The sequence below is a fragment of the Protomyctophum bolini genome (genome assembly GCF_963924005.1).
Source record: "Protomyctophum bolini genome assembly, chromosome: 16".
Classification (NCBI taxonomy): Eukaryota; Metazoa; Chordata; class Actinopteri; order Myctophiformes; family Myctophidae; genus Protomyctophum; species Protomyctophum bolini.
This window is the reverse complement of record NC_137877.1, coordinates 5,973,131-5,983,700: the sequence shown is the minus strand read 5'-3', so window position 1 is coordinate 5,983,700 and position 10,570 is coordinate 5,973,131. Positions and strand designations below refer to the sequence as shown.

Here is a 10,570-nt window from a genome sequence, read left to right as displayed (position 1 = left end):
AGGGCACCTACAGACGGCTGCAATTCGAAACTGGCCTCCGTAAAAAAATAAAGTCTGAGTCCCCCACCCCCCCACCCCACCCCTTTTTCCCCCATAGGCTACTGCCTACTGGCCTGTTTCTATAGTAAGTATAACAAATAACTACATGCATATTTCTCTCTAAATGTTCTGATGAATTGAAAATGCTGGACCCGGTTGTAAGCAAGCGTGAGTGCTTAATCATAGCGTGTCCAGAGTTAACATATTGACCTGTGCTTTCGTTCGAGAGATGTACCCATTCTACATACTGTGAAATTAAAAAAAATGCAATCAATCTCAATCAACACATGTCTCTTTCATCCTATAACTGTCCTCGCTGGTTCCCCCTTTGCAGGACCTGTCCTATAAGGATAGACACTGGCATGAGGACTGTTTCCAGTGCCACCAGTGCAAGCGTTCACTGGTGGACAAGCCCTTCTCCACCAAGGATGAGCAACTGCTCTGCACCGAGTGTTACTCCAATGAGTACTCCTCCAAGTGCCATGATTGCAAGAAGACCATCATGCCAGGTAGGGAAGAGATTAAGGCCCAAAACTATTTATGGCATGTCATGAATCAGTCCATGTGCTCCAAATTAAACCAAATATCTAAATTAATATGGACGGTGTTCAGAAAATCCTTGGTCTTTTCATTTGTGTTTGCGTCAATGAAGACGAACTTGCAAAAATGCCCTCAGTGCTGCTGAGTCTGCCGACTACAAAAGTACTTCAAATAAGTTCAAAATAGGTCTCTGAAATCACATAACTATTATAATAGTAGTTATGAGTACAACGGTGACAAGAATATAAAAAACTAATCAAGCTACAGTACTGGTACAGTATACTAGCGGTGATACCAATGTAACCTTTTAATATCACACAGTAACACTGTTGACAGACTGAGAAACACAACTCAATTAAACATTGGCAAGAAAGGTAATTTATTTATACTGAATCAAATTCATTTTCCCTAATAGATAAGGCTACCCTTATCTAATCGGGAAAATGAATTTGATTCAGTATAAATGAGTGAATCTGAGCATGAATCTAATTGTGCTCGCCTCTAATTATGTACAAATGGCATCCACTGCCTATTTAAAGAGCATAATGGAAACTAGGTAGGTTGTTGTTGTTGAGTAACTCAATTCTAGATGCAGATGGCCTACCATTTCAAAGCTGCTTCTTTGTGTGTGGAAGGTATAAACTGTCAAAGACCAAATTATTAACTTAAGAAAAGACCTGGACTGGTTCGTTATATATAGAACTACAGTATGGCAGGCCCATATGGGTCATTAATATTTCTTTAAAACAACAGCAATGATAACAACAATAGTTTAAAGTGGTAAATAGAATTCTCCTACTTATAGGGTCCAGGAAGATGGAACATAAGGGGAACAGCTGGCATGAGACCTGCTTTACCTGCCAGCGCTGCCAGCAGCCCATTGGCACCAAGAGCTTCATCCCCAAGGACAACCATAACTTCTGCGTGCCCTGCTATGAGAAGCAGTTTGCCATGCAGTGTGTGCACTGCAAGAAGGTACATGATGGGATACGTGAATGTTCAGATCACACATCATCACGAATAATGCCGAAACATATTAAAGAAATGGGATGCTTTACAATCATGGTTGCCTTTGCTCTCCCTCTCTCCTCAGCCCATCACCACTGGTGGGGTGACCTATCGTGACCAGCCGTGGCACAAGGACTGCTTTCTGTGCACTAGTTGCAAGCAGCAGCTGTCCGGTCAGCGGTTTACCTCCAGGGATGACTTTGCCTATTGTCTCAACTGCTTCTGCAACCTGTATGCCAAGAAATGTGCTTCCTGTACCACCCCTATTAGTGGTAAGAGATTACTTCCTGTAAAGGTTTATCCACCCAGTGTCAATTATCTAATGTAATCCTGGGCTCTAACACTCCCTCTGCCAACCTGGGGAGAGCAACGGACTGACCTTATGCTTCCTTCAATTGCATGTTCGAGTTCGAGTCCAAGCCACTTCTTTTCACCTGACAGGGGGAAGTTTCCACGGTTGGACGTAACGCCGTGGAAGGAACACGTTATTCCAACCAGTTCCATTCCCCTCCCATCAGGCTGGCCACATGCAGGGAGGCAGTTTAGAGACCAGGATTACTGCATGTTTTTTGTGAGATTCTGCTTTTATAGACTGTCCTTTTGTTGTTTGTCTGTTTAACATTTTTCATGACTTGACTTGTGCCTGATTCTCACCTTTAGGACTCGGAGGTAGCAAGTACATCTCCTTTGAAGAGCGCCAGTGGCACAACGACTGCTTCAACTGCAAGAAGTGCTCCGTGTCTCTGGTGGGCCGCGGCTTTCTCACCGAGCGTGACGACATCCTATGCCCCGAGTGTGGCAAGGACGTCTGATGTGATGCAAGGGATGACGACATATCTGATCGGAACGGCCTTTAGGAATGAATGAATACAAATCATGTCATATATACATGGTAAAATTCTGAGTGTTAATGAGTACTATAGACGAATAACAGTTTAAGTCCAAAATGTTATTCCGACCCCTCCACGAAAAGGCCTCGTTGTCCTGACCCCTTATCCATCATTTATACATTATTATGGATAATTAGTGTGGACTTAAACTGTTAGTAGTCTATGGTACACGATTGAACTCTGATATATTGGATTTTATTTATAATAGCACTTTACATTCGTGAGAATCTCAAAGTGCTACAATGAGCACTCTCTAAAGTGGTCAAATGGATACATAAACATTGAGGATTTTACTGTGTACAATCTGGCATGGCTTTCAATGTACAGCCTATATGACGTGCAAAATAAGCTCTAGAACTAACCATGTTATTCAATTCACAGCTTTTCATCTCAAAATATGATATTCACTATTGGAAAACTGACTACTGACAATTGCTGCCTTAATGGTTGTAAAGCACAATACATACCTTGCCAAAGTTTTCTTTAAAAAAAATATATATATATAATTTTAATATAATTTTTTGTGGATGAAATTAAAATATTTAAAACATATTGGATGGTTGTTAACTGCAGCGTTTTCAATCATTACTCTTACGGAGACTATCAACCCGTTACTCCGTCCTGCATGCTTGATATTGTAATGGTCCTTTTAATGTTTGTGCATGAATGCTGTAATAATAACCCATAAAATACACTATGATGTATTGTTTTAAATGCTATATTTAGGTGTGTATAAAGTGATGTAAGATTCAGCATTCTTCTTGTTTATCACTTCCAGCCTGAAGTTCTCATTTGGGGCATACATGTACATTTCTGAAGATTGAATATAAAAATAGCGAAAGATAGCTGATCTACAAGCTCACGTGTCACAATGAAAGGGTTTGTAGAGTGCCAATTTCTTTTTCTATTTGTCATACTTTAAGTAGAACATAAACAACACAGGAAGAGATTCTAGTGCAGAATTGAACCAGTAGTGTACAGTAGCCTACATGCTTTTTTCAAGGGCAGGATAAATGAATCCAGATATTAAGTATGAAAGTACTAACTTAGACTATTTTGAAGTAATGAAGTCACTATTAAAACCTTAAACTGATTTTATTATTAACTCTTGCAAACACAATGAAGTTCTGAGAACAGACATTAATGAATGAATCCATATTGGCTCACAAGCCATTTCTGAATAAATAACATTGTTAGAATAACACCTTATTAAAAAGACAAAACTACAAAGTTGACAGCACTGGATTCAAGGACGTGGCAAATATTGTTCCCATTAATGTTTGTTGAAAAGGTCAATTTGTCTAAATCAAATATTTTCAAAGACATTTACTCAATCTGCTTGTCTAAAATCTAAATAAAGTGTTTCAATGGGAGATGGGACCACTTTCTTTATTGAGCCTGTATTGAAAGCATTTTAATGCTGAACATCTCTAGCTCCATCTAGTGTGCAAATACACATATAGCTAGACGTATTCACCAAATTGTACATTGTCATGTACAATGGCAAAAAACCCTGACCAGTCACAGTGGAACTGACATTATCCAAATATGCCATGGAAAGAAAGTCATTCAGCAGGATGAAGTCCATACGTCCTATTAAAATGTGCATACACACATTACGTATGCTCTAAATTGCTGTTTATACGCTTTTATTTTCCTGTATATCAAAAGAAAAATGTAAAGATAATGCAAATCTCCACATTATTTATTTCCTCTATCATTATACCCGTTAGATAAGATGCATTTTAGAGGACAATAAACAACATACCTGCATCTGTTTAACCCATTCTGACCTGAGATCAGATTCATACGAGGTTTCCACTGGACACACACTGGTCTGATGAACCCATTCTGACCTGAGATCAGATTCTAAAAATGTCAGTCGTTCTTCGAATTTTTCAAAAATAGCAGACCTACAAGCTCGTAGCGCGCCACTCGGTGGCGCGATATGAGCTTGTAGATCTGTTATTTTTCAATAGGTAAAGCATAACATGATGCTAACACCAAAATGGGTGCCCGGTCAGAATGGGTTAAGGGACATATTTGCAATTTCTATACAACAATTTTCCAAGTGCAATATTTTAGACAATAATAAATAAACCATGGGCAAATAAATTGTCTCCTCCCCCTCTTGATATTCCAGCCTATAGTCTCGAGCAAACAACCCGCTAAGACAAATCAGCGTGTACAAAATCTCTGTACAGAAAGTCTGTCCTTTGCCTTTCACCGTCTCAGTGTGGGATGCTTGGGGGAGTTGCCGATTGCTGGCAGTAAGGGCACTTGAGGGAGGGGTACAGAGAATTACATGGAAGCTCATGACCCCCAGAGTGAGTCATCGTGAGTCATCATCACGCAACTCTGCCAGTTCCAGGTTTTGCAGAGCTTAGAGAACTGCCAAGACAGGACAGTAAAGATGACCTACGTGTAGGGGTTTGATGAGGTTTCCACTTCAGTTGCACACTTTATGCAGGAAGTGGGAGATACTGAGATGGGGGAGTGAGGACAAGATGCTCCGTGAGACCGTGACCTGCACCGGCATGGCCTAGTCTTTTCCTTCTAGAACCTGCCGTCTTCGTCAGGTCTTCCTCGATAAGGTTATAGAGATCAAGGCCATGTCACATGCTGGATTTTTCTCTTCACTTCTGGAGACACACCCTGGAGAAAAAGAGAGTGTGTGTGGTGTGGTGGGCATTAATAACAACCTTTTCAAATTTATAATCTTCTGGAAAACATACAAAGCGACAAAGTACGAGAAGAACTTAAATATTAATCTCTAGATTTATCAAATCAACATTTTTTTTTTGGTAACAAAGCAGAAAGAAGATGAGCTTCCATACCGAGCTGTCTGCTTCTCGTTTGAGGTCATTTGTCTCAGTGCCGGACAGCTTACGGACAGGGTTAGCCAGGTTCATGGAAGGAGGGGGTTTTAACCTGTCATTAACCCCCGTAGACGCTGCACTTCCCTCTGGTTTCTTCACTTTCATTGGACCAGAGTGATAGGAGCTGCCGTGGAACACAATCGGAGGCCTCTTCCTGTTGTGATCATTACTGGAACTGAAAAATCAAAACAACAGTGACAACAAAAGTCATGAGATATAAATACCGGTAATGGGTCGCAGCACACACCGAGACTGCATTTGATTTCAGTAATCTATTCTTGCATTTTGGACAGGAAGACAAGTCAGTGGTCAAGTGGTCACATGAAGAACAAAAGTCATGAGGAAATCTATAATGTTGCTGCCAGCTGGTATGGTATCATGTGCAATAAAAAACAATAAACACATTCATTATACCTGGCTACCCTAACACAAAAGCAGTCAGCGTATCAGTCTTTTCACCTCTGATATATGTACAATAGACCTTTATTGATTCCCAGACCTGAAATTCAGTTGTAATAGAAGCACTGCAGTACGAAACACAGGACATATACACAGGTAAGAGTAGAGAGATACAGCTAAACGACAGCTAAAGCTACCAAAAAACAACAAAAGTGTAATAAGCAGTAACGTAAATCGTAAGGACATGTAACGTAAAAAGACAGACGAAAGATCACCAAGACTAGTAGATTTAAAAGTTGGGAGTGGACCTTGAATGAGTTTTTATTTTTACCTTTCTGATCGCAATAGGCAAATCTGCCCATTAAAAAAAAAACAGACTGCCTGAGAGGTTATTGCTTATCTCAGGGGCTCCTTGAGTGCATTGCAGGGGGTCCCCCAGCAAAAATAGTTAATACAGCATGAAAATCAATTCTATACATGTTACACACACACACACACACACACACACACACACACACACACACACACACACACACACACACACACACACACAGACTGAGTCATAGCCATTCTGTGGCACTGGCTAGGGGTCTGGTACAAAATAATTCCAGATGGAGCAGCCAAATACACATTCATTTGGGGATCACTGTTTTGGGGTTTATTTTAGGGGTTATTTTACCATAAATGGCTAAAAAAAGAATAAACTGTTGTTCAGCCACTCACACAAGGTCCAAAGCTCCTCCGATGTATTGATCAACGGATGGTTCTAACCTTGAAAAGGTCACGATGGACCCAGAACTTTCTTTTAAACATCATATTGATCAAACAGTTAAAGAAAACCTATTTTATTTATTTATTTGACAGGGACAAAGCTCATTAATCAACATGTCAGTTTTCACATCAATGTAAATGGGCCAGAGTTAGCCGAAGCTAAATTTCATCTGTAGTCCCTGGGCAGGCTCTTAAAAAAATGAATGAATGATAAAAAAGAAGAACAAAGTGTAGTGTGCCTGCACACAACACCATGCGTTGATGCCATGTGTGCATATGTGCAAGCACCCAACACTACGTCCATACAAAAACACAATACAGTACAGGAACAGATCGACATGGTACAGGGGACAGAACAACGGCAAGTGAAGTGAGCAGCCTGTGCTCACTCTACTACCCATCCATCAACTTTCGAAGAGAAACAGTTCAAATATTCAAATATTACTCCCCATTGTAGACTATGCCGACATTGCATACCAAAACACCACTGATACTCACCTCAAGCCACTTAATGCATTATGTAACTCCTTGTGCAGATTTGTCCTTGGATGCCCATACAGAACCCACCACTGCCAATTGTACAGCTCACTTGACTGGCTGCAGCCTAAAGGCCTATTCATAGTCTGGATTTTCGGTGGTGAGGTGACCACCGCTCCGGTGGTGAGCTGACCACCGGAGCTGAAATAACGTTGAGCGGTGGTGAGTAAAAACAGAGAGAAGGGCTGGAGCGGTGGCGGTGGTTTGCTCCTAAAGGCCTATTCATAGTCTGGATTTTCGGTGGTGAGGTGACCACCGCTCCGGTGGTGAGCTGACCACCGGAGCTGAAATAACGTTGAGCGGTGGTGAGTAAAAACAGAGAGAAGGGCTGGAGCGGTGGCGGTGGTTTGCTCTTCACCGCGGCTCAGTGACGTCATGTTGTAGTTCGGTGGTCACCTCACCACCGAAAATCCAGACTATGTATGAGCCTTTTAAGGCTCATACATAGTCTGGATTTACATAGTCTCTGTTTTTACTCACCACCGCTCAACGTTATTTCAGCAGTGGTCAGCTCACCACCGGAAATCCAGACTATGAATAGGCCTTAAGGCTAGAAGGCAACACCACTGGTACCTATTCCTTTTCAAATGCATCCACTTCAACTGCCCTTCATACCTGAAACAGTCCCTAGGCTGAAACCATTCACATCTCCATACCCACTTAAGGCCTATTCATAGTCACCGGAGCTGAGCGGTGGTGAGTAAAAACAGAGAGAAGGGAACAACCTTCCACTTTCACTCAGGTCAACTACTTCTCTAGGCCGCTTCAGGACTATATTCACATCTCCAAACAACCTGTTCATGCTTCTAATAATACTTACTTATGTTTACTTCTTCGAAACAGGTTATAGTACTGTTTTTCTCTATTTCCATATATAAACGAGTTGGGGGTCAGGGGTGGGGTGGGAGAAGGGGAGCAAGCTAACTGTAGCATGGCAGTATGTCATGTTGCACCTATGTCTGTGTCTTTAGTGTGTACTGTGTACTTGCACTGCTGTAATGTTGTATTTTGTATGTAGAGGAGTCTAAAACGAGATGCTGCATCTCTCAAGGGGCCATCCTCTCAATAAAGTTCAAATATAGTTAAATACCTGTCCGATCGTTCTCCAGCCGGGGTCTGCCTTGCTCGGGATTTCTCCATCCTCTTTCCCCAGCGGCTGTTGGGCAAGTTCCTCTGCGGGAGCGGGATGACATGCCGGAGGTAGAGCTCTGTGAGCCCGTCGCGGCTCTCACAACGTCCTCCGGTAACAATCCTTTTCTGTCCCAGAAATGAGGTGAAATTAACACTTACCACGCCATTATGTTCGACAACGGCACAATTTGTTATCAGCGTACAAAACCGACAATTTATGTTCATTCAAACCCCCACATAGGAAATCTCAATGAGATTACCCACATACTTTAGCCTGTTGGCTAACGTTATGCGTGATTGTTATCACTGAAGACGGGAGCGGCTTTTGCCTTTATTTATTCCCTGGAGTGTCCTTACCTCGCATAACATTAGTTGCATAAAGTCCTTAGACAAGAGCTCAGGGTGTAGTAATAGATCTGCATTTGAGACATTTTTGTCTCTCTCTTCTTGTCCTGTGTAAGTCGCCATCTTTGAAACCTATTTAGTAGTAGCGTATAGTGTCCCAGCATCCTCCGCGTCATAACAAAGGGGCCCTTTTTTGGGTGCACATAATCATGCCTGCCAGTGATGCCACCGACATAAACCTTGTACTCTCAGGTGACAGCCAGGTCTTGGTGGACACTGGACAGTAAATTAGTGCATTTACTTGAGATTTTGAGAACTATATATTTTAATGAATAGTTTATTTATTTTTAATATAACTTGTCAATATAATAGGCTACAATACAGTCTATTTTGTTAGTTACTTCAACTTGAAGTCGAGTGCCTTAATTTTCTCTTCCTCCCAGTAGGCCTAAGCTAATATCTAGGCTATATTGAAAGATTGATTAATGCCATTTTGTGTTTCTTAATTGCCTTGTCAATTGCCTTGTCACACACCCTACAGTAAGTAGGCCTGTATTGTTTTCTTCAGCGAAGGAGACATATTCATAATCAATAGAAGTCTTCAGTCCAGGGCGGCCAACACTCTTGCATTCCGACCATATCTCCTGCAGGACTCATTTCTCCTGGATTTCTTCTAGATTTGGTGTCAACTAGTCTCCAAATTCACCAGAACACAGGAACTTACATCTACTATATTAAAAGGTTTCTGGGGGACGCTTGTGGGTACTGCCCACAATTGGGGTGTGTGGGCAGCCAGTACATGTAATGATTCATTGCATGTAGAGTTGTCCAGTATTTATTGCCAATGAGACGCAGACAGCTCACCTTATGATTTACCGACCATATATGAGAGTATAAATGACTATAAGACATTGTAAAATAAGCTGTTATTGCCTCTTTCTGTAGAATGTTCATTAGGGGAGTTGTTGGAGCCAAAATGCTTTTTGTTTATTTGTTTTGTTTATTTACACTAATTAATGATGAAGTTAACGATGTCTCTCTGTACGATGACGTCATGATGATTGTTGTCTTGGAAACGCTCATTTACCTGTCCCTCTGATGGCACTCAGGTGCGACAGGGGAAGACAAGACAGTTTTCGACCGTGCGTGGTCATTATAGGTTCAGTGGGTTTGTTTGTTTAATAGTTTCAGTTTATTTACATTTGTTACTACTGCTGAGTATTCAATAAATTGATTGACATATCGAAAGAAAGACAAATATCTGGACATTTGAATTAATCACACTACTGCACGCGTCAGACACGTACAACCCTGTTGCCCTGCTGTAAAGCCTAATTGTAGGCTCTACAGGAGTTATTGTATATTGTTGAAATAACAAACACAATTCATGTTGGTGATGACACTAAAGGGCCAGTTGGGAGAATTACTTTTGTAATGGGGTTGAGTGCAAAGAGCTTTATAATGCTATTTGAATGATTATGACTGTTTGATGACTGTTTATTCACAAACTAAACATGACTAATTCCCCTCATGGCAGTTAATCTAGTGTTAGGTAGTGCTTTCATAATAATAATAATAGGTGTAACCAGGGGTGCCCAAAAGGTAGACCGTGATCTACCAGTAGATCACACAGGCTGTGCAGGTAGACCACATGACATGCCCCTAAAAATATACAATTTAAATTTAATAAACAATATTTCAGGTGACTTCATTGGATTGACATGAAAAAGGACAGATCAAACCCACAATTAATGCAATAGTTGCAATAATGTTTTGCACAGACATCAGTATAGTACAAAAAAGGAAACAAAGTGCATTTGTCTAATATGTAAATGCTTTCAGCAATGTGATAATATATGTTTTTGGTGAGTAGATCTGGTTGAGCTGGTCATTTTGAAAGTAGCTCTCAAGTCTTAAAGTGTAGACACCCCACTGTAAACAGTAACAGTAAAACTATAAAAACTATACTGTATTCTACTGCCATCTAGTGTTCACTCCCCCTCTTGCTCTCTTTCTGTCACAGTTTTTGAG

The 10,570-nt window shown here is 41.0% G+C and overlaps 2 protein-coding genes across 3 annotated transcripts in view; one reads left to right on the top strand and one right to left on the bottom strand.

Moving 5' to 3' along the window:
- Positions 1-2,937, top strand: part of fhl2a (four and a half LIM domains 2a) — an 8,529-nt gene extending 5,592 nt beyond the window's left edge. For both annotated transcript variants that reach the window (XM_080786172.1, XM_080786173.1), the window contains exons 4-7: positions 374-548; positions 1,385-1,554; positions 1,673-1,859; positions 2,248-2,937. In XM_080786172.1, coding sequence (XP_080642298.1) covers positions 374-548; positions 1,385-1,554; positions 1,673-1,859; positions 2,248-2,399 — 684 coding nt within the window. In that variant the 3' untranslated portion in view covers positions 2,400-2,937. The remainder of the gene's footprint in view (positions 1-373; positions 549-1,384; positions 1,555-1,672; positions 1,860-2,247) is intronic.
- Positions 2,938-2,966: 29 nt separating this feature from the next.
- cUnh2orf49 (chromosome Un C2orf49 homolog) lies at positions 2,967-8,664 on the bottom strand. Its single transcript, XM_080786174.1, has 4 exons — positions 8,552-8,664; positions 8,154-8,320; positions 5,315-5,531; positions 2,967-5,132 (listed from the first exon to the last, which is right to left on the bottom strand). Exons 1-4 carry the CDS (start codon positions 8,660-8,662, stop codon positions 5,082-5,084), a joined length of 546 nt encoding a protein of 181 aa, XP_080642300.1. The 5' UTR covers positions 8,663-8,664; the 3' UTR covers positions 2,967-5,081.
- Between the last annotated feature and the right edge of the window lie 1,906 nt (positions 8,665-10,570).

Excerpts from the sequence above, each read along its gene's own strand:
- cUnh2orf49 (XM_080786174.1), bottom strand. The coding sequence starts at position 8,662 with ATGGCGACTTACACAGGACAAGAAGAGAGAGACAAAAATGTCTCAAAT. Across the intron at positions 8,321-8,551 it reads TGCAACTAATGTTATGCGAG|AAAAGGATTGTTACCGGAGG; the intron begins GTAAGGACACTC and ends TTTCTGGGACAG. Across the intron at positions 5,133-5,314 it reads AACGAGAAGCAGACAGCTCG|GGTGTGTCTCCAGAAGTGAA; the intron begins GTATGGAAGCTC and ends CTTTTTCTCCAG.